The sequence below is a fragment of the Oncorhynchus gorbuscha genome, linkage group LG06 (genome assembly GCF_021184085.1).
Source record: "Oncorhynchus gorbuscha isolate QuinsamMale2020 ecotype Even-year linkage group LG06, OgorEven_v1.0, whole genome shotgun sequence".
NCBI lineage: Eukaryota > Metazoa > Chordata > Actinopteri > Salmoniformes > Salmonidae > Oncorhynchus > Oncorhynchus gorbuscha.
Window position 1 is genome coordinate 19944683 of NC_060178.1, and position 27509 is coordinate 19972191.

At 42.7% G+C, this 27509-nt stretch overlaps 1 protein-coding gene across 7 annotated transcripts in view; it reads right to left on the minus strand.

Moving 5' to 3' along the window:
- Nucleotides 1-6354: 6354 nt before the first annotated feature.
- The window catches only part of LOC124037656 (CUGBP Elav-like family member 5), a 423888-nt gene continuing 402733 nt past the window's right edge, over nt 6355-27509 (minus strand). For 4 of the 7 annotated variants that reach the window (XM_046352588.1, XM_046352587.1, XM_046352586.1 and 1 more), the window contains 5 exons: nt 13728-13937; nt 13009-13101; nt 11963-12106; nt 10284-10448; nt 6355-10012 (listed from right to left, as the gene is read on the minus strand). In XM_046352588.1, coding sequence (XP_046208544.1) covers nt 10321-10448; nt 11963-12106; nt 13009-13101; nt 13728-13937 — 575 coding nt within the window. In that variant the 3' untranslated portion in view covers nt 6355-10012; nt 10284-10320. The remainder of the gene's footprint in view (nt 10013-10283; nt 10449-11962; nt 12107-13008; nt 13102-13727; nt 13938-27509) is intronic. The other 3 variants (XM_046352589.1, XM_046352584.1, XM_046352583.1) reach the window with 2 other exon arrangements.

The window sequence follows — 27509 nt, forward strand, 5'->3', positions numbered from 1 at the left end:
TCAAGACGTGTTTTAAGTGGTCCGGTTCCGCCCAGGGAGCTTTTGATCTTCTAAAAGAACGTTTTACGTCCGCTCCTATCCTCGTTACTCCTGACGTCACTAGACAATTCATTGTCGAGGTTGACGCTTCAGAGGTAGGCGTGGGAGCCATTCTATCCCAGCGCTTCCAGTCTGACGATAAGGTTCATCCTTGCGCTTATTTTTCTCATCGCCTGTCGCCATCTGAGCGCAACTATGATGTGGGTAACCGTGAACTGCTCGCCATCCGCTTAGCCCTAGGCGAATGGCGACAGTGGTTGGAGGGGGCGACCGTTCCTTTTGTCGTTTGGACAGACCATAAGAACCTTGAGTACATCCGTTCTGCCAAACGACTTAATGCCCGTCAAGCTCGTTGGGCGTTGTTTTTCGCTCGTTTCGAGTTTGTGATTTCTTACCGTCCGGGTAGCAAGAACACCAAGCCTGATGCCTTATCCCGTCTGTTTAGTTCTTCTGTGGCTTCTACTGATCCCGAGGGGATTCTTCCTTATGGGCGTGTTGTCGGGTTAACAGTCTGGGGAATTGAAAGACAGGTTAAGCAAGCACTCACGCACACTGCGTCGCCGCGCGCTTGTCCTAGTAACCTCCTTTTCGTTCCTGTTTCCACTCGTCTGGCTGTTCTTCAGTGGGCTCACTCTGCCAAGTTAGCTGGTCATCCCGGTGTTCGAGGCACTCTTGCGTCTATTCGCCAGCGCTTTTGGTGGCCGACTCAGGAGCGTGACACGCGCCGTTTCGTGGCTGCTTGTTCGGACTGCGCGCAGACTAAGTCGGGTAACTCTCCTCCTGCCGGTCGTCTCAGACCGCTCCCCATTCCTTCTCGACCATGGTCTCACATCGCCTTAGGCTTCACTACCGGTCTGCCTTTGTCTGCGGGGAAGACTGTGAGAGCCGCCAATAAACGCAGGATTAAGAGTCCAAGGTATTGTTGCGGCCAGAGAGTGTGGCTTTCCACTCGCAACCTTCCTCTTACGACAGCTTCTCGTAAGTTGACTCCGCGGTTCATTGGTCCGTTCCGTGTCTCCCAGGTCGTCAATCCTGTCGCTGTGCGACTGCTTCTTCCGCGACATCTTCGTCGCGTCCATCCTGTCTTCCATGTCTCCTGTGTTAAGCCCTTTCTTCGCACCCCCGTTCGTCTTCCCTCCCCCTCCCGTCCTTGTCGAGAGCGCACCTATTTACAAGGTACATAAGATCATGGACATGCGTTCTCGGGGACGGGGTCACCAATACTTAGTGGATTGGGAGGGTTACGGTCCTGAGGAGAGGAGTTGGGTTCCGTCTCGGGACGTGCTGGACCGTTCACTCATCGATGATTTCCTCCGTTGCCGCCAGGATTCCTCCTCGAGTGCGCCAGGAGGCGCTCGGTGAGTGGGGGTACTGTCATGTTTGTCATTTATTATCATGTCTTGTCCCTGTGCTCCCCATTCTGTTCGTTTCCCTCTGCTGGTCTTATTGGGTTCTTTCCCTCTTTCTATCCCTCTCTCTCCCCCTCCCCTCTCACTCTCTCGCTCTCTCTTCTCTCTATCGTTCCGTTCCTGCTCCCAGCTGTTCCTATTCCCCTAATCATCATTTAGTCTTCCCACACCTGTTCCCGATCCTTTCCCCTGATTAGAGTCCCTATTTATTCCTTTGTGTTCCGTTCCTGTCCCGTCGGTTCCTTGTTTAGTATTCACCGTGCTGTGATTGTGTTTCGCCCTGTCCTGTCGTGTTTTTTGCCTTCATCAGATGCTGCGTGTGAGCAGGTGTCTCTGTCAACTACGGCCTGCGCCTACCCGAAGCGACCTGCAGTCTGTGGCCGCTTCTCTTGTTATTCCCCTCTACAGACTAGAGGATTTCTGTTATTCCCTGTTTGGACTTGAATAAACTCTGTTTCTGTTAAGTCGCTTTTGGGTCCTCTATCACCAGCATGACAGAAACCTGGTTAGTGACTGACATAGCAAGAGAAAAACTGCTGATGGAAACCTGGTTAGTGACTGACATAGCAAGAGAAAAACTGCTGATGGAAACCTGGTTAGTGACTGACGTAGCAAGAGAAAAACTGCTGATGGAAACCTGGTTAGTGACTGACGTAGCAGGAGAAAAACTGCTGATGGAAACCTGGTTAGTGACTGACGTAGCAAGAGAAAAACTGCTGATGGAAACCTGGTTAGTGACTGACGTAGCAAGAGAAAAACTGCTGATGGAAACCTGGTTAGTGACTGACGTAGCAAGAGAAAATTGCTGATGGAAACCTGGTTAGTGACTGACGTAGCAGGAGAAAAACTGCTGATGGAAACCTGGTTAGTGACTGACGTAGCAAGAGAAAAACTGCTGATGGAAACCTGGTTAGTGACTGACGTAGCAAGAGAAAAATTGCTGATGGAAACCTGGTTAGTGACTGACGTAGCAGGAGAAAAACTGCTGATGGAAACCTGGTTAGTGACTGACGTAGCAAGAGAAAAACTGCTGATGGAAACCTGGTTAGTGACTGACGTAGCAAGAGAAAAACTGCTGATGGAAACCTGGTTAGTGACTGACATAATCAAGAGAAAAACTGCTGATGGAAACCTGGTTAGTGACTGACGTAGCAGGAGAAAAACTGCTGATGGAAAACTGGTTAGTGACTGACGTAGCAGGAGAAAAACTGCTGATGGAAAACTGGTTAGTGACTGATGTAGCAAGAGAAAAACTGCTGATGGAAACCTGGTTAGTGACTGACGTAGCAAGAGAAAAACTGCTGATGGAAAACTGGTTAGTGACTGACGTAGCAGGAGAAAAACTGCTGATGGAAACCTGGTTAGTGACTGACGTAGCAAGAGAAAAACTGCTGATGGAAACCTGGTTAGTGACTGACATAGCAAGAGAAAAACTGCTGATGGAAACCTGGTTAGTGACTGACGTAGCAAGAGAAAAACTGCTGATGGAAACCTGGTTAGTGACTGACGTAATCAAGAGAAAAACTGCTGATGGAAACCTGGTTAGTGACTGACGTAGCAGGAGAAAAACTGCTGATGGAAAACTGGTTAGTGACTGACGTAGCAGGAGAAAAACTGCTGATGGAAAACTGGTTAGTGACTGATGTAGCAAGAGAAAAACTGCTGATGGAAACCTGGTTAGTGACTGACGTAGCAGGAGAAAAACTGCTGATGGAAAACTGGTTAGTGACTGACGTAGCAAGAGAAACCTGCTGATGGAAACCTGGTTAGTGACTGACGTAGCAGGAGAAAAACTGCTGATGGAAACCTGGTTAGTGACTGACGTAGCAAGAGAAAAACTGCTGATGGAAACCTGGTTAGTGACTGACGTAGCAGGAGAAAAACTGCTGATGGAAAACTGGTTAGTGACTGATGTAGCAAGAGAAAAACTGCTGATGGAAACCTGGTTAGTGACTGACGTAGCAAGAGAAAAACTGCTGATGGAAACCTGGTTAGTGACTGACGTAGCAGGAGAAAAACTGCTGATGGAAACCTGGTTAGTGACTGACGTATCAAGAGAAAAACTGCTGATGGAAACCTGGTTAGTGACTGACGTAGCAGGAGAAAAACTGCTGATGGACAACTCTAAGCAACCGCTTATGCTGCTGTATACCCTCCCCTGGGTTGTGTCTTTCAACAGGCATGTTGCTGTATAACCTCCCTGGGTTGTGTCTTTCAGCAGGCATGTTGCTGTATACCCTCCCCTGGGTCGTGTCTTTCAACAGGCATGTTGCTGTATACCCTCCCCTGGGTTGTGTCTTTCAACAGGCATGTTGCTGTATACCCTCCCCTGGGTTGTGTCTTTCAACAGGCATGTTGCTGTATAACCTCCCTGGGTTGTGTCTTTCAACAGGCATGTTGCTGTATAACCTCCCCTGGGTTGTGTCTTTCAACAGGCATGTTGCTGTATACCCTCCCCTGGGTTGTGTCTTTCAACAGGCATGTTGCTGTATAACCTCCCTGGGTTGTGTCTTTCAACAGGCATGTTGCTGTATACCCTCCCCTGGGTTGTGTCTTTCAACAGGCATGTTGCTGTATACCCTCCCCTGGGTTGTGTCTTTCAACAGGCATGTTGCTGTATAACCTCCCTGGGTTGTGTCTTTCAACAGGCATGTTGCTGTATACACTCCCCTGGGTTGTGTCTTTCAACAGGCATGTTGATGTATAACCTCCCCTGGGTTGTGTCTTTCAACAGGCATGTTGCTGTATAACCTCCCTGGGTTGTGTCTTTCAACAGGCATGTTGCTGTATACACTCCCCTGGGTTGTGTCTTTCAACAGGCATGTTGATGTATAACCTCCCCTGGGTTGTGTCTTTCAACAGGCATGTTGCTGTATTCTATTCACTGTATTGTGTCAAATAACAAGGATGTCCTTCATCCTATGCAAGAAGTAATTAATGCCATTGCAGTGGTAGTTGCATTGCTGTACAGTAAGGCAATACACAGTAGAGATTACCTGGACAGTTGTGTATAGTTCTGCTATAAGGCTGTGTCACTAAACTTTTAACAAATGGCACCTCTGCATCCCAGAGCCTGGAAAAACCCCACTCGGCATCTGCATCATAAATCTTGGAAAGTTACAATAATTTGCAATTCACTCCCTCATCAAAGGCAATATTACCCTAATTTATTATGTCCCTGAACACGGGGTGCGCAAAGGCTGTGGAGATAAGAGTTTATCAGGAGGGGGATTGATTTTCATTAACTGATTGTAATAAAGATGAACTGCCGGGCTTGCACACTGACCAAGAGCCACACTTTATTATAATTGGGCCAATTTATTTCATGAGCCAGTGGTTCTACTCTTTCTGTCCTCCCTTTTCCCACTGCTCTTTAAAATGTTCTTCCTCCATTCATTACTGTAGTGTCACAGCCATACTGTTTCTGTCACTAAATAGCCTATCTTTAGATTTTTACTACACAGGCCAATTTGTCAAGTCAGTGATAACATATTTGTTTTTGTTTTCCTGTGTCTACCTAAGACATGGTATATTTTCATGGATATACTGTACTTTTTGTCAGTATTGCATGAAGGTGCTATCTGTTCGTGCAGCTGCCATGATTTATATTCATTGCACTGAGAGCATAATGTATGTACAGTATTTATGTTTTACCAGTTTCTTTATTTGTAACGCAATCATTTTGACTGTTCCTGCCCATACTCTGTCCAAACATATACGTGGTCAATGAAAATGTAGCATCATTCCCTCTGGTTTTTGTTACCCATGAAAATTGGCCTTACAATATATAATTTCCAATAACCATACCATCAGAGGTAACCTATTAAATAGCAGAGCACTGGGCCCTCAGTCTTTAGGATGACAGGTCATTTCAATCACTCTACACCTTGCCTCATTAGGTTTCTATAGGAGCATAAAATGGATACATTACCCCTCCTTGCTGCCTTGCTCTATACTACACTGTGAATTCTAGAACAGACTCCTATCAGATATTTTCTAATGAATTATCACAAGTTTGTTTCCGGGAAGGTCTTGGAGGTGTTGCCCTAGAGATTGCATGTGATTGGTACTGCTGGTAACGTGCTGAAAGGGCATAAGGTAATCAGTGATAATGGCCATTTCAGCACACTCTATTACCCTATACCCATAGACATACACTGCCTTCGGGAAAGGGATGGACACCTGGAATGGCTGTTCGTGCAACGACTCCCCTTTTCTGTGGTGAAGTTATGCATTTATTACACATCTGAGAATGCAACATCCAGTTTGAAATTTTATTGTAAAATTGAAAAAAAAGGAGAGAAAGAGAAAAGCCCCAATAAGCATTTCCTTTTATACCTACCTTATCATAACAGAACGATAAAATAAATACATTCAATTAATTATCAATTCAATAAATACATCAGTAAATAAACAATTCAATAAATAGATGAATAAATACATTTACATATCAAGTTTCTTACCTGATCAAATAAATAATTATAAAACCATTAAATTATTAATCATTAATATGAAATAATCTAAGCAGCAAGTATTCAAGAAATGTCAACAGGGGAAAAAACGTTTGGTTTCTCAGGCTATTACAGAACACATATTTGAATTGATGTATTATTTATAAAAAGATACTGCTTTCCATTTCAGTTAACCATGCTGTACTGAGCCCATCAAGCAGATAGGTGGCGCTCTCCTCTTGAAAAAAAATAGCCTGTAAACAGCATTGTTCTGGTCCAGGTTTAGAGAATAGCACTGAAATGTCCCTTGCCCTATAACATGTCAATAAAATCTACTAAACAGATTCAATACTTTTGTCATATATTTTTGTATGCTTTGTGCTGAGAAACCAGAAGTTTAACATCTTTATGAAGCAAAAACCCTCCCCTCCCTCCCCATTCCACCAATTCCACCCACCCAAAGAAAGGACCTGTGCTGATTTTCCATAATATACAGATTTCATATTAATAATAAGCTACTATCCTTAGCATTCAAACCATTGGTAAATAATAATATTGTTAAAGCGAGTAGCTAGTACCATTATTATAATCTTTAACCCCCCAGCCCCCCTATTGAGCATGCTCAGATATTGAATGAGCATCATGGTTGGAGAGATGGAATGAGAAAGGAAGAACATGGCAGAATGGTGCGAGAATGAAAACAGTGTAAAACATTTCACTGGCTCTAGCACATCATTTCAATTTTAGTTTAGTGCAATGAGAATTACTAGTGTTGCCTCCAAATCAGATAGGACAGCACCTGTAAACTCGCGCCCAATGGGCAAATAATACTGGAATTGATATAAACAGTCTCCATCCACACGCCTCTGTCGCAATTATTGTACTCCTTAAACTTTTCCCCCTCCACAAAAATAACCTCACATTTCTCAAACTAATTACATTTCAGCCACAGTTGCCATCTTTAATTTGTATTACCCAAGCTGTTGAATTTAATTTGATTTTAATAATGAAAAAATCCCTCCAGTAGCTACCCTTGAGGCACATGTCTGTATGTAACAGCTTCCTAAGGTGCCAAGTCCAGAGAGGGAAGGGAAAATGGAGGGGACCAACACAGTAACTCATGAAGAGACTGTGTTCAAATACCTACCTTGTCATTATGTTCTCTATCTTGTTCTATAATTTGTGAATATTTCACCTACTAATACATCATCAAACATTTAATCTACTACTATTTACTACTACCAATTGCACTGCTGCATATGAATATTGTTCATCTTTCATCCGTTTCTCCCTTTTTTGGATATACAATCCGCACATTTTAATATCTGATGGAGGAATTAAATAAATGTTTTCCCTTTATAAATGCATTCGACTGAGATTTGGCAACTCTGATGTTGATAAAGGCATTACAACACTGTGACAGCATACAAGAACTCTAGCCTGTTGTTGCTGTCCGTGGTCAAGTTTAGTATGCATTGTCCATTTGGTTTCAATGCTGAGGCTTACATTCAGCACTCTTCAGAGAGCACTAAATATATATGCTGGTAGGGAATACTTGCTCAGCCAAATTGTCATTCTGGTTTGTTGCTCAGTCATTCAAACCCAAGAGATGCCATTTGCCAGTCATCAGACAGACAGACATATGGGATGTGTGGTGGAACAAAACATTGTCTAAATAGGCATAATGAGCAGAGAGAAGCAAGACTGGACTCTGTCAACCTACAGGAGAGAGAGAGAGAGAGAGAGAGAGAGAGAGAGAGAGAGAGAGAGAGAGAGAGAGAGAGAGAGAGAGAGAGAGAGAGAGAGAGAGAGAGAGAGAGAGAGAGAGAGAGAGAGAGAGAGAGAGAGAGGGAGGGAGATGCCTCTCAGTGGGAGATGGATAGGCATCAGAGGAGAATGAGTATGATAATAGAACAGCTTTGCGATGGAAATTAGAAAAGGGAATAGAATTGAGTAGAACTACTATTACAACTGAAGAGACACATCTTCAAACCAATTTCATCCCAGACATATCATTAGTGTAAAGCATGTTCATATTTTATTGGAATAGTAACTTATACTGCTTTAACAGTTTACTTTTTCTCATCAATCTGGCCATATGTGTTGCCAGCTACTAGAAAACACAGTATTGGTTGTTAAGGCTAATAGTATGCTTCGATGTTGTCCCTCTGTGGCAGAGTTTGTGTTCCTGGTTTTGACTTTCCTTCCGAGCAGCAGCTGCAGTAACCGCATTTAAAGTCAAGCCTGCTGCAGTCTAATTGATGGATAATTTTGCTATTAATTTGACCTCCTAAGGCTGCTAAAGCCAAGCTGTTCCTCATGGTGTAAGAGCTCTCCTCTCAGTGTGCTATTGTGCCCAATGGAAAGACTGCATCTGCTCTTTAGTTAAGTCCCATCTAGAGCAAACAAGCAGGCCTCCGTTTGACCTCATTGCTTGCTGCTATGCTACATAGAACCATTTGTTTCCATTCCAGGAATGTATTAGATACATGTCATGTGTGTTAATTGATTGTGCATCTTTTGCCCTGCAGTGTTGCTCTCCATCTGATCAATATTAGCATTACCCTAATTATGATGCGCGTTAGCTCTCAGGTCCCCGTAAAATGATGGTCCCTATAAAAAGAGATGTGCTTGAGCGGGGAGCCCCCCCCCCCTGCAGAAAGTAGCTGGAGAAGGTTGGCAGTGGAAGGGGGCAGGACCCGGCAATACTTGCGCAGCTTGGATAGCAATTTTATAACCATTGTCAGGGTAATTTGTATATTTGATTAACCAGTTGAAGGTGTTGCACTTCTTTACTACATATCCACACTACTGGGTGGCACTTTTACCGCTGTGATTAGTGGTCAGATTAACTGTATTGTCAGTGCTTTAATGATGCTGCCTCGCTTTTTCCTGACACAGAATGCCTTTTTCTGCAATGAAAAAGATGGGGGTCTACAATGACAATACATCACGATGGAATGCAGTGCACTGACAGAGGACTAGAAACAGCAGATGATTGAAGACATTTCTCAATACACTGTATGTCTTGAATGTTTGGTTTGACACAATTTACAGGATATCTTTTGGCACTACTGTGTTGAGCTTCATGTGCAACTACTCAGAGTTGCCTTATTGCTCCTACACAGAGAAGTTACTGGAGAGAGATATGTCGAAAATGAAAAGTGCAGATTTGGAATGTAAGGGTGAAGGATGACTGCTAAAAGAACATCTGAACATGCCCGAAACAATCTCTAATCCACATATTCTACGTCCACTAAAATAGTATAGCTTTTCATTTATTTGTATCTTTTTTATATTTTGTTTAAATATTCTCAAACCCAGTAGCTATAAATGTAAAAGGAGAATAAACCAAAGCCCTTTTCCTCCTCCAACCGGAAGCTAGTAAGTTTCTTCTTAAATTTGAACTTGTAACATTATTAATTGTAGTTTGCAGTATTAGAATCAATAATAGTATATATTACCGTTTAGAACAATACAAATGTTTGGTCCTTTGGTCCCTTAGGGGTGAAATCTTTTCAGATGTACTGTAGCTAATGGAAACCTCAGTGACCCGAGAAAGCCATAGTTCTGCGCTTGCTGAAAGACAGTGAGAGAATTAGAGAAAGAGGGAAAGAGTAAGAAAGTCCATCATTGGGACAGAATCACTTCTTTTTACCACTTTGTCTTGATCTTCAAGTTTTAACCCTCATTTGTCCAGTATAATAAAAGCCACAAGCGCCTTTTTCTTTATATATATATATATATGTGTGTGTATATAATACGTATATAGAAATCTATTTGTTGTTGCTGCTTTTTGTTTGTTTGTTGCTTAATTAACAATTCAAGTCTCAACGAGAAAAGTTCTGTTGTTAAGAGTTTCACATCTTTTTCCCATTTTTTACTTCTCTAGTCTGTCTTGCACTGTGCAGTTTGTTGCGTTGTTGTTGAAGTCCTTCTGTGTAGTTTCTGCTAACTCCACACCTCCTCCTATAGCTGCGTAACCCTATGTCTTCTTCATAAGTAAATGCTGATATGTCTTCAAAAATTCCTTGTGTTGATGTTTTTTAAAACATTTTTTTTGTTTTCAAAGAAAAAAGTTGAACTCCAAGATATCTTCAGTTTTCTCAAAACCTAGAAGACAAATATCAAACCATGTTTAGATCTAGCTTACTTTCTTTTGAAGTTATTTAGATATGTAGATTACATTTCTTGAGGTATAGATTTTACAGTTATTTGTAATTAATCAATTCTGCCCATGATATCAGTGTGATGGTTTGGAGAAAGCCAGCCCACATTTGCAATTCAGTCAATCTTTGTCTATCATGATGATGATAGATTTTCCCATTTCTAGTTGACAGGCATTCTATCAGTCTGAGTCTATAAGAGAGTCCACTGGGCTTACCTGTGCTGTTGCAGTGAATACTGATGGCTAGGTTGTGTCAGTAAGGGCGGCTGGCATCCTTTGGTCGTTTTAACTGGACTTTCAACCTCTTCATTCCAATCTGAAAGCCATTCATGGCTTGAATAGCTGCCTGTGCGCTAGCTGGGTTGTCGAAGCTCACAAACCCTAGGAGAAAAGAAACGAAGTGTATAAACCTAAAAGCCAGAACTGTACAATATGAAAATGTAGCCAAATAATAATTGAATTATGAGGAAACAGAGAAAGGATTTCAAACAATGCCCATGTTCAATCTAATAGCATTATGCTTTGACTATTTATTATATCAAAGTGCTTATTTTGATGGGAACCAAAGTAATGTTGAACAATATTGAACTATATATATAACAATTTCTGTCAATTGAACCATTTTGCTTCTCCATGTAGCTTGTGCAAACACTCTCAAATGCTCTTCAATATATATCAATGAGCATGCGTTTGTGGATGTGCCACTTGCACAGAAAAGCAGAGCCCACAGATGAACACAGAGAGACAGGCCGAAGCAGAGGCACATGTGTGTGACCCTAGACACTCAAGCCCAAACTCATGCTGAGCATCCTGTTTCCATCAAGTGTAAGAATAAAGCCGTAAAAGTAAGTGACCAGAAATTGCAGTGGAGTGTGGCTCCGGTTGATGCAACCCCCAGTGTCTAGAGTGTCATTAGCAACCGTCGATGACCCATGAAAAACAACAGGAGCCTCCCCAGGTCTCCTGCCACATGGGAGGGAGGTGTCTGCCTATAATGCCTCATTAGGGGGAAGGGTTAAGGGGGAGAGAGGGAGGGAGGGAGGGAGGGAGGGAGGGAGGGAGGGAGGGAGGGAGGGAGGGAGGGAGGGAGGGAGGGAGGGAGGGAGGGAGGGAGGGAGGGAGGGAGGGAGGAGGAGAGGATGAAAGGAGGACCCCGGGCCAACCTTGCCACAGATAACAGGGAAGGATGTGGACGTAAACCTCCTTTTAAGGGGAGCTCTCCATGTCAGCTGTTCTCCATGCACCATCAGTCTGGGTTTAACCCTCTTCCTGCTTTCTAGATGAATTACCCTACAAAGCAGCCCTGTCAGACCTAACATTATGTTGTAAAAGCATAGTGTATTAGTTAATACTGCAAATAGGACTTATTTTATGAATTTCTATGTTATTAAATTCGCCCTGAGAGCATGGCAGAAATCAGTTTTACCCAGGGATGTACGGCTCCCTCAAGTGAAAACAAATGCTGATCTATAATTGTCCTTTGCCAGATCTTTTCTCTCCCCTCTCTTCATCCCCACTTTTATTTTCAAGGCCAAAGTCAGGTCTGGTCTGTGGAGCCAAGTGGGACCAGATCCAGGTTGGGGTGTGAATCAGCACCAGTGCACACTGGGTATTGACAGGTATATGGGTTACAGAGTGGTGATCTTGATGCTGTGGCTACATACATCCTATTCCAAAGCTTTGTAGTAAACAGATAGATAAATGCTTTTCAAGCTCTGAGGACATCCCCACTGAGATAACAAGGGGATTATAGGCTAACAATTTGTTTAAAAAGTTTACTTTTGTTGAAATATCACAGGAATCCTTGCCTTGTTTGCAATACATGAAACTGTTTTAATTGTTTGGTTGACAGAACAAACATAGACCACCCATTTAAAACTAGCTTTAAAACTCACCGAAACATTTGCTCTGGTTGGTGGCTCGGTCCATGAAGACCTTGGAGGAGATGACGCTCCCGAAAGGCAGAAACATCTGCATGAGTTCGTTATCTCCAAACTCCTGTGGCAGGTGGTAGATGAACAGGTTACAGCCCTCGGGCCCTGCGAACACACAGAAACCATGGCAACCACAATCAGACCTATTTTCCGCTGCCTGCAGACCCGTGGCTTCTCATTTGGCCGGGGAACAGATCTGAGGAGCATGACTAATGGAGTGGCAAAGACATTTGTTCTGACTTCTGTGACAGTATTACTAAATAATAAAACTGTGCTTACCACCACAAATACAAACTGTGCATTTTCCAACTTTGATTTGATTTTGCATGGTGTGGCACCATTACATCACTGAGGTGGAAACTTGCTGATTTGTTTAGATGGAGACGTTGAGAGGCAGCATTAAGCCTTCATTCAAGCATATAATCTCGTCAAACAATGGTGGAAATCAGACTATTTCATCAACACAAAGGCCTACATAATAATAATAATAATGATGCACGCATACTTAGTTGAGGAAAAACAGATTGGTAACGACTTAGAAATAGTGAATCCAAAATGACATGACATCCCACACGGTTGTCATCATAATCAGCTAAGCAGATTGAGATGTGTTTGAACCCAGTCAATGGATTACACAATGCAATCAGCCAATACTGTACGTGCTCTAATGTAATCTCCATGTAGTCTACTTTTAGGAAAAGGTTGAAGCCAAAGTCCATCCTGCATCACATAGATGATGATGATGATTGATTCGTTTTGCCCCAGATAATACCATTATGCGTACAGAGTACTATGTAACACTTTCATTTTCAAAATGAGAACATTTCATCACTGCATTATAACACCTGGACAATATTACTAGGAAAGTGTAATACCAAAAAATGAAATGCAATTGTATTTAACATAATACTCTTAAACCTGTAAATTGGAATATCGAAATATGACAATAAAGCAATAAAAGTGAATATTTACAATAGCGTTGTAAAATAGAAATATTATTCTCTCACCCTCACCTTCTCTCTGTTGCTGCTGCTGGATGACCTGTGATGGCTGAGGCAGAGTCTGACCTATGGGAGTCAGTGTGCCGGCTGGGTAGATAGCTGTAACACACACACACACACACACACACACACACACACACACACACACACACACACACACACCACACACACACACACACACACACACACACACACACACACACACACACACACACACACACACACACACACACACACACACACACACACACACACACACACACACACCCCGCCCGCCCGCACGCACGCACACACACACACACACACACACACACACACACACACACACACACACACACACACACACACACACACACACACACACACACACACACACACACACACACACACACACACACACACACACACACACACACACACACACACACACACTTTGTATTGGTATATCTCATATAGATCTCTACACCTCTCAATACAGTATCTCTCTTGTTTTCTGTCAGGTACGCTGTGTTTATGCTGTCAGTTATGTAGTTTGTCATTCAATGATATGCACCTGTAAAGAAACAGTAGCCATTCTGCTCCATGGTACACCAACACGTCCCTGATTTTACTCCTGCACCATATTAGTACACATCTCTCTCAGTCTGGGCCAGGGTTTAAGGGCCCAGGCCAGTGTGCACAGTATCTGTGCTGTGTATTGCTCTACTTCTCAATGTGTACAATACCTGTGTATTGCTGTACTCCGGTGAAGGCTTGCTGGAGGGTGTCTGCGGCGTTGGGGCTCTGGGTGGAGTAGGGCGAGAGACCGTTGGTATACATGGTCTCAATGGTGGGATGTCCGTTGGGCTGATGGTGGGGGATACCCGTGAAGCCGTTGACGATGGGAGTGACGATGTTGGGAGTGGTAATGTTGGCTGGTGGAGAGCTGAGGCCTGCTGAGACAAGGATATTTATACTTTTTTCAGACTACCCCCCCACACACATATATAACCACACATACACACATACACCATTTTGCTCACTACACTTCTTTCCCCTCCATCACAAGGACTGTTACATAGCAGGCGCTGGTGGTGAGACATCCCGCTGGAAAACTGGGAAAACTGTCAAAAAATGAGCCTGTCTGTTGTGTTTCTGAGTTACCCTGCTGGATCTGAGTGTGAACAGGACGAGGGAACCACTATGAAACTCCAGTAAGATCCTGAGAGATAGAGGAGATTACAGTGAAAGATTTGCTCAGTGTGGTGGACAGGGGAAGCAAAAAATAGACTCCTACCCTCTTTAAACATCATGAAAAATATCCAATAGTTTGACATACCATGAATAAGCACACACACACACACACACACACACACACACACACACACACACACACACACACACACACACACACACACACACACACACACACACACACACACACACACACACACACACACACACACACACACACACACACACACACACACACACACACACACACACACACACACACACACACACACACACACACACACACACACACACACACGCGCGCGGTTGCAGGATGTTTCACGGTTGAAATCAAATTGGATGATCCTTTAAAACCAGCCTCTTGTTGAACATGTGCAATCTTGTGTGGAATGTGAATGAGTCTATTTGAGGAGGATCTCAATATGGATGGTGGCTACTTTGAAAGTAAGCTCAATAGTGGAGCATCAGCCCTGGGGACCACCTCGGTAAAGACAGAGTAGTAAAGAGTAGTAATGAGCCTCTATAGAGAAGTAATGAGCCTCTATAGAGAAGTAATGAGCCTCTATAGAGAAGTAATGAGCCTCTATAGAGAAGTAAAGAGCCTCTATAGAGAAGTAAAGAGCCACTATAGAGAAGTAAAGAGCCACTATAGAGAAGTAAAGAGCCTCTATAGAGAAGCAAAGAGCCTCTGTAGAGTAGTAAAGAGCCACTATAGAGAAGTAAAGAGCCACTATAGAGAAGTAAAGAGCCTCTGTAGAGAAGTAGAGCCTCTATAGAGAAGTAAATAACTGCTATAGAGAAGCAAATGCCTCTATAGAGAAACAAAGAGTCTCTGTAGAGAAGTAAAGAGCCTCTGTAGAGAAGTAAAGAGCCTCTATAGAGAAGTAAAGAGCCTCTATAGAGAAAGAGCCACTATAGAGAAGTAAAGAGCCACTATAGAGAAGTAAAGAGCCTCTATAGAGAAGTAAAGAGCCACTATAGAGAAGTAAAGAGCCACTATAGAGAAGTAAAGAGCCACTATAGAGAAGTAATGAGCCTCTATAGAGAAGTAAAGAGCCAATATAGAGAAGTAAAGAGCCACTATAGAGAAGTAAAGAGCCACTATAGAGAAGTAATGAGCCTCTATAGAGAAGTAAAGAGCCACTATAGAGAAGTAAAGAGCCTATATAGAGAAGTAATGAGCCTCTATAGAGAAGTAAAGAGCCACTATAGAGAAGTAATGAGCCTCTATAGAGAAGTAAAGAGCCAATATAGAGAAGTAAAGAGCCACTATAGAGAAGTAAAGAGCCACTATAGAGAAGTAATGAGCCTCTATAGAGAAGTAAAGAGCCACTATAGAGAAGTAAAGAGCCTATATAGAGAAGTAATGAGCCTCTATAGAGAAGTAAAGAGCCACTATAGAGAAGTAAAGAGCCTATATAGAGAAGCAAAGAGCCTCTATAGAGAAGTAAAGAGCCACTATAGAGAAGTAAAGAGCCACTATAGAGAAGTAAAGAGCCTATATAGAGAAGCAAAGAGCCTCTATAGAGAAGTAAAGAGCCACTATAGAGAAGTAAAGAGCCTATATAGAGAAGCAAAGAGCCTCTATAGAGAAGTAAAAGAGCCTCTGTAGAGAAGTAAAGAGCCTCTATAGAGAAGTAAAGAGCCACTATAGAGAAGTAATGAGCCTCTATAGAGAAGTAAAGAGCCACTATAGAGAAGTAAAGAGCCTATATAGAGAAGTAATGAGCCTCTATAGAGAAGTAAAGAGCCACTATAGAGAAGTAAAGAGCCTATATAGAGAAGTAAAGAGCCACTATAGAGAAGTAAAGAGCCACTATAGAGAAGTAAAGAGCCTATATAGAGAAGCAAAGAGCCTCTATAGAGAAGTAAAGAGCCACTATAGAGAAGTAAAGAGCCTATATAGAGAAGCAAAGAGCCTCTATAGAGAAGTAAAAGAGCCTCTGTAGAGAAGTAAAGAGCCTCTATAGAGAAGTAAAGAGCCTCTGTAGAGAAGTAAAGAGCCTCTATAGAGAAGTAAAGAGCCACTATAGAGAAGTAAAGAGCCTCTATAGAGAAGTAAAGAGCCTCTGTAGAGAAATAAAGAGCCTCTGTAGAGAAGTAAAGAGCCTCTATAGAGAAGTAAAGAGCCTCTGTAGAGAAAGAGCCTCTGTAGAGAAGTAAAGAGCCTCTGTAGAGAAGTAAATAACCTCTATAGTGAAGCAAAGATCCCCCATAGAGAAGTAAAGAAGTAAAGTAAAAAACAAAAGTAATTTGAGGTTAAATTAAATTACGTTCTCAGTATATTCTGTGCTTGGCCCTCCTATGTTGAACATAATAAACGGCTCTCTATCCACTGGATGTGTACCAAACTCACTAAAAGTGGCAGTAATAAAGCCTCTCTTGAAAAAGCCAAACCTTGACCCAGAAAATATAAAAAACTATCGGCCTATATCGAATCTTCCATTCCTCTCAAAGATTTTAGAGAAGGCTGTTGCGCAGCAACTCACTGCCTTCCTGAAGACAAACAATGTATACGAAATGCTTCAGTCTGGTTTTAGACCCCATCATAGCACTGAGACGGCACTTGTGAAGGTGGTAAATGACATTTTGATGGCATCGGACCGAGGCTCTGCATCTGTCCTCGTGCTCCTAGACCTTAGTGCTGCTTTTGATACCATCGATCACCACATTCTTTTGGAGAGATTGGAAACCCAAATTGGTCTACACGGACATGTTCTGGCCTGGTTTAGGTCTTATCTGTCGGAAAGATATCAGTTTGTCTCTGTGAATGGTTTGTCCTCTGACAAATCAACTGTACATTTCGGTGTTCCTCAAGGTTCTGTTTTAGGACCACTATTGTTTTCACTATATATTTTACCTCTTGGGGATGTTATTCGAAAACATAATGTAAACTTTCACTGCTATGCGGATGACACACAGCTGTACATTTCAATGAAACATGGTGAAGCACCAAAATTGCCCTCGCTAGAAGCATGTGTTTCAGACATAAGGAAGTGGATGGCTGCAAACTTTCTACTATTAAACTCGGACAAAACAGAGATGCTTGTTCTAGGTCCCAAGAAACAAAGAGATCTTCTGTTGAATCTGACAATTAATCTTAATGGTTGTACAGTCGTCTCAAATAAAACTGTGAAGGACCTCGGCGTTACTCTGGACCCTGATCTCTCTTTTGAAGAACATATCAAGACCATTTCGAGGACAGCTTTTTTCCATCTACGTAACATTGCAAAAATCAGAAACTTTCTGTCCAAAAATGATGCAGAAAAATTAATCCATGCTTTTGTCACTTCTAGGTTAGACTACTGCAATGCTCTATTTTCCGGCTACCCGGATAAAGCACTAAATAAACTTCAGTTAGTGCTAAATACGGCTGCTAGAATCCTGACTAGAACCAAAAAATTTGATCATATTACTCCAGTGCTAGCCTCTCTACACTGGCTTCCTGTCAAAGCAAGGGCTGATTTCAAGGTTTTACTGCTAACCTACAAAGCATTACATGGGCTTGCTCCTACCTACCTCTCTGATTTGGTCCTGCCGTACATACCTATACGTACGCTACGGTCACAAGACGCAGGCCTCCTAATTGTCCCTAGAATTTCTAAGCAAACAGCTGGAGGCAGGGCTTTCTCCTATAGAGCTCCATTTTTATGGAACGGTCTGCCTACCCATGTCAGAGACGCAAACTCGGTCTCAACCTTTAAGTCTTTACTGAAGACTCATCTCTTCAGTGGGTCATATGATTGAGTGTATTCTGGCCCAGGAGTGGGAAGGTGAACGGAAAGGCTCTGGAGCAACGAACCGCCCTTGCTGTCTCTGCCTGGCCGGTTCCCCGTTTTCCACTGGGATTCTCTGCCTCTAACCCTGTTACGGGGCTGAGTCACTGGCTTGCTGGGGCTCTCTCGTGCCGTCCCTGGGGGGATGCGTCACCTGGGTGGGTTGATTCACTGTTGTGGTCGGCCTGTCTGGGTTCCCCCCCACCCCTTGGGTTGTACCGTGTCGGAGATCTTTGTGGGCTATACTCGGCCTTGTCTCAGGATGGTAAGTTGGTGGTTGAAGATTTCCCTCTAGTGGTGTGGGGGCTGTGCTTTGGCAAAGTGGGTGGGGTTATATCCTTCCTGTTTGGCCCTGTCCGGGGGTGTCCTCGGATGGGGCCACAGTGTCTCCTGACCCCTCCTGTCTCAGCCTCCAGTATTTATGCTGCAGTAGTTTATGTGTCGGGGGCTAGGGTCAGTTTGTTTATCTGGAGTACTTCTCCTGTCCTATTCGGTGTCCTGTGTAAATCTAAGTGTGCGTTCTCTAATTCTCTCCTTCTCTCTTTCTTTCTCTCTCTCGGAGGACCTGAGCCCTAGAACCATGCCCCAGGACTACCTGACATGATGACTCCTTGCTGTCCCCAGTCCACCTGGCCATGCTGCTGCTCCAGTTTCAACTGGCCTGGGCCCTAGGACCATGTCCCAGGACTACCTGACATGAGGACTCCTTGCTGTCCCCAGTCCACCTGGCCATGCTCCTGCTCCAGTTTCAACTGTTCTGCCTTACTATTATTCAACCATGCTGGTCATTTATGAACATTTGAACATCTTGGCCACGTTCTGTTATAATCTCCACCTGGCACAGCCAGAAGAGGACTGGCCACCCCACATATGCTCTCTCTAATTCTCTCTTTCTTTCTCTCTCTCGGAGGACCTGAGCCCTAGGACCGTGCCCCAGGACTACCTGACATGATGGCTCCTTGCTGTCCCCAGTCCATCTGACTGTGCTGCTGCTCCAGTTTCAACTGTTCTGCCTTATTATTATTTGACCATGCTGGTCATTTATGAACATTTGAACATCTTGGTCATGTTCTGTTATAATCTCTACCCGGCACAGCCAGAAGAGGACTGGCCACCCCACATAGCCCGGTTCCTCTCTAGGTTTCTTCCTAGGTTTTGGCCTTTCTAGGGAGTTTTTCCTAGCCACCGTGCTTTTACACCTGCATTGTTTGCTGTTTGGGGTTTTAGGCTGGGTTTCTGTACAGCACTTTGAGATATCAGCTGATGTACGAAGGGCTATATAAATAAATTTGATTTGATTTGATTTGATTTGATTTATTCTTCATAATCCCACTAGTGCAATTGAAAGTACCTATATCAAAGTTTTTGAGCAGTTTCACACCCTTTTCTCTCTCATAGATATGCACTGAGTGTGCAATAATTAAGGAAACCTTCCCAATATTGCGTTGAAATCCCCCCCACCTCTCACCCCTATTGCCCTCATGACAGCCTCATTTGGTCAGGGTATGGACTCGACAGGTGTCGAAAACGTTCCACATGGATGCTGGCCCATGTTGAATCCAATGCTTCCCACAGTTGTGTCAAGTTGGCTAGATGTCCTTTGGGTGGTGGACCATTCTTGATACACATGGGAAACTGTTGAGCGTGAAAAAACCCAGCACGTTGCAGTTCTTGATACACTCAAATTGGTGTGCCTGGCACCCACTACCATACCTCGTTCAAAGGCAGTTAAATAATTTGTCTTGCCCATTCATTCTCTGAATGGCACACATACACAATTAATTGTCTCAAAAATCCTTCTTTAACCTGACACTCATGCAGCCAACCGCTGTGACCAGGGGAATTGCCTGGGTCCCGGCGAGAGCTTTTGTGTCTTTTGCACCATTTCTTTGTTTAAGCTCTCTGCGATTGCTTGTTTTCTGCCGACCTGTGATGAATTAGACGGCAGCTCTGGCCCATTCTCTGGCGGGGCCCCAGGAGACTGCTGCTCCCCGTTCTGAGGGCTCAGACAGCCAGTCTGGCAGACCACACGCACTCTACTGTACAGCGCCATAATGCAGCCTCTCCATCATCAGGCAAATTCATTTTCCAAGGCTTAGCAGTGGGTGGCGGCCGCCGTGTGCCTCAGGGTCAGCAGGCAGATGCAGTGTGGGATAAGAGCTCAGAGAAAGGAGATTATTGAAGTCACAGGTTGGGAGATTGTGCTGGTTGGGCAGCACTGGTGGACCTTGGGGCCAGGGAGAGCCCAGTGTATCATGGAGGAGAGACAGCAGCAGGGAGCCATGTCCACCACGTGTAATGTGAGAGAGTACAGATATAAATAGAGAAATAAATAGCTTTAAATAATTAACACTACTCAGCTTAAATCAACGTTAATTCATCACATGCTTCTACAGGTGTAGACTGACAGTGAAATGCTTACTTAAAGGTCCCTTGCCAACAGTGCAGAGAGAAAGAACATGGAGAAATAATACAAAAGTAAAACACGTAATATTAAAAGTAATAATAGATACATAATGAGTAACAATAACTTGTCTATATACAAGGAGGACCAGTACTGAGTCACTGTGCAGGGGTACGAGGTAATTGAGGTAGATATGTACATATAACTAGGGATAAAGTGACATAGTGAACAGTAGCAGCAACGTATGTAATGAGTCAAAAAAGTGAGTGCAAAAAGGGTCAATGCAGATAGTTAACTACTTAACCAAATAGCTACCAGGACTAACTGTTTAGCAGTCTTATGGCTTGGGGGTAGAAGCTGTTCAGGGTGTTGTTGGTTCTAGACTTGGTGTATCGGCATCGTTTGCCGTGCGGAAACAGAAAGAACAGTCTAAGAACAGTCTATGACTTGGGTGGCTGGAGTCTTTGACAATCTTTTGGGCCTTTCATTTACACCAATATATATATATATATATATATATATATATATATATATATATATATATATATATATATATATATCTGGGAGAGATAACACCTCCATTGACACCAATATATTGACACCGATTGACACTTATATTGTCACCAATACACTGAGTGTACAAAACATCTTTCAATGACATAGACCGACCAGGTGAATCCAGGTGAAATTGATGATCCCTTATTGATGTCACCTGTTACCCACTTCAATCAGTGTAGATGAAGGCGATGAGAAAGGTTAAATAATCATTTCTAAGCCTTGAGACAATGGATTGTGCATGTGTGTCATTCAGAGGGTGAATGGGCTAGACAAAAGATTGAAGTGCATTTGAACAGGGTATGGTAGTAGGTGCCAGGTGCACCGGTCCATGTCAAGAACTGCAACACTGCTGTGTATCAAGAATGGTCCACCACCCAAAGGATTTCCAGCCAACTTGACACAACTGTGGGAAGCCTTTTTTTCTTAAAAAAAAATGTATTTCACCTTTATTTAACCAGGTAGGCCAGTTGAGAACAAGTTCTCATTTACAACTGTGACCTGGCCAAGATAAAGCAAAGCAGTGTGACAAAAACAACACAGAGTTACACATGGGACAAAATATTGTACAGTATTGTACAATAGAAACATCTGTATACAGTGTGTGCAAATGAAGTAAGGAGGTAAGGCAATAAATAGGCCAATAGTGGTGAAGTAATTACAATTTAGTAATTTACACTGGAGTGATATATGTGCAGATGAAGATGTGCAAGTAGAAATACTGGTGTGAAAAAGAGCAGAAAAACAAAAACAAATATGGGGATGAGGTAGTTGGTTGGTTGTTCTATTTACAGATGGGCTGTGTACAGCTGCAGCGATCGGTAAGCTGCTCTGACAGCTGACGAGTCAACATGGGCCAGCATCCTTGTGGAACACTTTCGACACCTGTAGAGTCCATACCCTGACAAATTGGTGCTGTTCTGAGGGCAAAAGGGGTGTGTGTGGAGGGGGGGACTCAATATTATGAAGGTGTTCCGAATGTTTTGTACACTCAGTGTATATCTCTGGGGGGAGAACTGCTCAAAACCTTTGGTATACAATAAGTACGTCGCTATGGACAGGTGGGATTGTGAAGAATATACTGAGAACATGATTTCATTTAGCCTCATATTCCTCTTATACCTCATATACTACTAAAATATTAGGAACAGGCCTCAGTAAATGTCTTTATAGCTTGAGCATGACAAAGATTGTTCTCCATATGGTGCCATACATACAAAACATTTCATTTTATACTCCAGCGTGCATTGTGAAAATCATATTCATAGTGTGTTTGCAAAGCACACACAAGCATGTGAATATACATAAGCCTGTTTACTGAATGCCTGTTTACTGAATGCTTGTTTACTGAATGCATCGGCCCAAAATAATGACATGTTGTCTTGTACTCCAGAATGGGTAATAGGATGCTATGGGTCAAGAGATTGCTTATATTATACAACTCTGTCTTATCTGTCAGCTTTCTACAGTTATTATGCCATGAAGTGAGTCTACTACATAGTCCACTTGGTTTTATGCTATGAAAGCGTAATTACATTTACATTGTTGCAGTCTATTCTTTGGGAAAATTGTGGATTTACACCCTATTATGATTGCACTGAGAAAGAGGCCGGCCATATGCAAAATAAGTATGTATTATGCTAATTAAACAATCAAATCGACAAGGAGCACTGGACCCATATTGGAGAGGACCACAGTCATTATGTACACAAGGACAGTCTCTCAGTGAAGCAAGAAATAAGCATTCATAACTGATGTTTTCATTTAGTTGATTTTAAAAACTAGGTGCAATCGTATATAATCGTATATATTGTAGTTGTTCAAATGTGAAGGTAAAACTGTTTTGGTATAGATTAAGTTAGCAAGAAATCTACAAAATGTTGCTACTGAACATTCAAATCCTATCCATTGTAATGTGATGAAGTCCAGCCTAAAAAAGGGTGCTCTATTTTAGATGATGGTGATGGTGAGTTTTTATATGGTAGATATTTTATAAAATGTGATTCAGTGTCGTGGTCTGTATGCAGCAACCCTGGGAGGACAAATGAGGCCTGTGCCGAAGGGGGGAATCTGTCTGAGCTGGAATCCCATGGATAATATGACACACAGCAACACAAGGTGAGGCAGCCCTGAGCCCAGGCAGGCAGGCAGCCCAGGCAGGCAGCCAGGCAGGCTTTCCCACTGAGGTGTAGTTCTGCACAGAGCCCTTCAGGTGGTCACAAACACTATGTCAAACAGCTCATTAGCTTCAGCTGTAGCATTAATCACTCTGTGGAATCGTCCTGCATCATGTTTTGGACCCCAGTCTAGACCCACTTTCATCAATGACACAGTCAGGGATGAATTGAATGGGAGTGCGGTTAGGCAGGGGCCTAAATGGAACATATGCATTCAGCCCATGTAGTGCAGCGCTCTGGAACATAACATTATGTGACTTTGATTTTACACTTCCTGCTCATGTGATTGACCTAACAAAGCACTCTTGACTGCCATTTTCCTTTCAAACCCCTCCCCCTATCTATCCCAGGGGATCGGGAACATGTTTCTTTATCGTTTCATTTTGATTTCTTTTGTAGCTCAGGAAGTACACCTGCTGAACATTATTTTCAATAAGCATCATCATGTATCATTGTAAGGACACATGCTCTAATCAAGTCAACCATCTGGCCGGCTGCTTATGCGCCATCAAGCTTAAATGCTTTACATCTGTTGATCAAATGGATGTTTCATTGTTTTCAGAGAACTCTCCGTAGCCCTTTCCTGCAGTCAATGACCAAAAGCACACTCTTTGACCTCATGGGTGGAATGTTATTAATATTTTTCATATTTTCATAATTAATAAAGATGATATAAAATAACAAAACAAAAAATCTGGTGTTTCTATGTCAAACAGTTTTGCTTCCATTTCATTCTTCTGTGATGTACACTACCATTCAAAAGTTTGGGTCACTTAGAAATGTCATTGTGTTGAAAGAAAAGCTCATTTTTTGTCCATTAAAATAACATCAAACTGATCAGAAATACAGTGTAGACATTATTAATGTTGTAAATGACAATTGAAGCTCGAAACGACATATTTATGGAATATCTATATAGGCGTACAGAGGCCCATTATCAGCAACCATTACTCCTGTGTTCCAATCACATGCTGTGTTAACTAATCCAAGTTTATCATTTTAAAAGGCTAATTGATCATTAGAAAACCCCTTTGCAATTATGTTAGCACAGCTGAAAATTGTTGTTCTGATAAAAGAAGCAATAAAACTAGCCTTCTTTAGACTAGTTGAGTATCTGGAGCACCAGCATTTGTGGGTTCGATTACAGGCTCAAAATGGACATAAAACAAAGACCTTTCTTCTGAAACTCATCAGTCTATTCTTGGGAAATGAAGGCTATTCCATGCAAGAAATTGCCAAGAAACTGAAGATCTCATACAATGCTGTGTACTACTCCCTTCACAGAACAGTGCAAACTGGCTCTAACCAGAATAGAAAGAGGAGTGGGTGGCCCTGGTGCACAGCTGAGCAAGAGGATAAGTACATTAGAGTGTCTAGTTTGAGACCAGACGCCTCACAAGACCTCAACTGGCAGCTAAATAATACCTGCAAAACACCAGTGGAGGCAATGTGATGTTCTCGGGGTGCTTTGGTGGTGGCAAAGTGGGAGATTTGTACAGGGTAAAAGGGATCTTGAAGAAGGAAGGCTATCACTCCATTTTGCAACGACATACCCTGTGGACGGTGCTTAATTGGAGACGGTGCTTAATTCCCTCCTACAACAGGACAATGACCCAAAGCAGAGCTCCAAACTATGCAATAACTATTTATAGGGAAGAAGCAGTCAACTGGTATTTTGTCTATAATGGAGTTGCCAACACAGTCACCGGATCTCACCCCGATGGAGCAGCTTGACCGTAAGGTACATAAGAAGTGCCTATTAAGTCAATCCAACTTGTGGGAGGTGCTTCAGGAAGCATGGGGTGAAATGTCTTCCGATTACCTCAACAAATTGAGGTCTGCCAAAGGCTGTAATTGCTGCAAATGGAGGATTCTTTGACGAAAGCAAAGTTTGAAGGACACTATTTCAATTAAAAATCATTATTTATAATCTTGTCAACGTCATGACTATGTTTCCTATTACAACTAATTTCATGTATGTTTTCATGGAAAACAAGGACATTTCTATGTGACCCCAGCATTGTCATGCTGAAAGACCCAGCCACGTTTCATCTTCAATGCCCTTGCTGATGGAAGGAGGTTTTCACTCAAAATCTCACGATACATGGCCCCATTCATTCTTTCCTTTACACAGATCAGTCGTCCTGGTCCCTTTGCAGAAAAACAGCCCCAAAGCATGATGTTTCCAACCCCATGCTTCACAGTAGGTATGGTGTTCTTTGGATGCAACTCAGCATTCTTTGTCCTCCAAACACAACGAGTTGAGTTTTTACCAAAAAGTTATATTTTGGTTTCATCTGACCATATGACATTCTCCCAATCTTCTTGTGGATCATCCAAATGCTCTCTAGCAAACTTCAGACGGGCCTGGACATGTACTGGCTTAAGCAGGGGGACACGTCTGGCACTGCAGGATTTGAGTCCCTGGCGGCGTAGTATGTTACTTATGGTAGGCTTTGTTACTTTGGTCCCAGCTCTCTGCAGGTCATTCACTAGGTCCCCCCGTGCGGTTCTGGGATTTTTGCTCACCGTTCTTGTGATGATTTTGACCCCACGGGGTGAGATCTTGCGTGGAGCCCCAGATTGAGGGAGATTATCAGTGGTCTTGTATGTCTTCCATTTCCTAATAATTGCTCCCACAGTTGATTTCTTCAAACCAAGCTGCTTACCTATTGCAGATTCAGTCTTCCCAGCCTGGTGCAAGTCTACAATTTTGTTTCTGGTGTCCTTTGACAGCTCTTTGGTCTTGGCCATAGTGGAGTTTGGAGTGTGACTGTTTGAGGTTGTGGACAAGTTCAAACAGGTGCCATTAATACAGGTAACGAGTGGAGGACAGAGGAGCCTCTTAAAGAAGAAGTTACAGGTCTGTGAGAGCCAGAAATCTTGCTTGTTTGTAGGTGACCAAATACTTATTTTCCACCATAATTTGCAAATAAATTCATTAAAAATCCTACAATGTGATTTTCTGGATTTTTTTTCTCATTTTGTCTGTTATAGTTGAAGTGTACCTATGATAAAAAAAATTACAGGCCTCTCGAATCTTTTTTAAGTTGGTGGCTGACTAAATTGGTGGCTGACTAAATACTTTTTTGCCCCACTGTATATCTGACAAAATTATGAAAGACATCATTTGTAATTCCGTTACTGTGGAAGAGGGAATTTTTTGTTGTTGTCTATCAACAATGACAAGCCACCGGGGTCTGACAACTTGGATGGAAAATAACTGAGGATAATAGCATTCGATATTGCCACTCCTATTTGCCACATCTTCAATTTAAGACTAGAAAGTGTGTGCCCTCAGGCTTGGAGGGAAGCAAAAGTCATTCTGCTACCTAAGAATAGTAAAGCCCCCTTTACTGGCATAAATAGCTGACCAATCAGCCTGTTACCAACCCTTAGTAAACCTCTGGAAAAAATGGTGTTTGACCAGATACAATACTATTTTACAGTAAACAAACTTTCAGTATGCTTATAGAGATGGATATTCAAAAAGCACAGCACTTACACAACTGACTGATCAATGTCAGAGAGAAATTGATGATAAATAAATTGTGGCGGCTGTTTTGTTACACTTGAGTGCGGCCTTTGACATTATCGATCATAGTCTGCTGCTGGAAAAACTTGTGTTATGGCTTTACACACCCTGCCATATCGTGGATGAAGAGTTACCTGTCTAACAGAACACAGAAGGTGTTCTTTAATGGAAGACTTTCCAACATAATCCAAGTAGAATCAGGAATTTTCCAGGGTAGCTGTCTAGGCCCATTATGTTTTTTGCCACTGGTGCAACCCTATACATGTCAGCTACTACAGCGACTGAAATGACTGCAACACTTACCAAAGAGTTGCAGTTAATTTCAGAGTGGGTGGCAAGGAATTAGTTAGTCCTAAATATTTCTAAAACTAAAAGCATTGTATTTGGTACAAATAATTCACTAAACCCTAAACCTCAATAAAATCTTGTAATAAATAATGTGGAAATTGAGCAAGTTGAGGTGACTAAACTGCTGGGAGTTTGTCATGGTCACCTGTCATGGTCAAAACATATTGATACAACAGTAGCTAAGATGGGGAAAAGTATGTCTATGATGAGGTGCTGCTCTACCTTCTTGATAGCACTGTCAACAAGGCAGGTCCTACAGGCCCTAGTTTTGTCGCACCTGGACGACTGTTTTGTCATGTGGTCAGGTGCCACAAAAAATTATTTAGGAGAATTGCAATTGGTTCAGAACAGAACAACACGGATGGCCCTTGGATGCACACAGAGAGCTAATTGTAACGGCGTTCTTCGTTTGTTGAAAGAGAGTCGGACCGAAATGCAGCGTGGTGGTTACTCATGTTCTTTAATGAAGAGATCGCGAT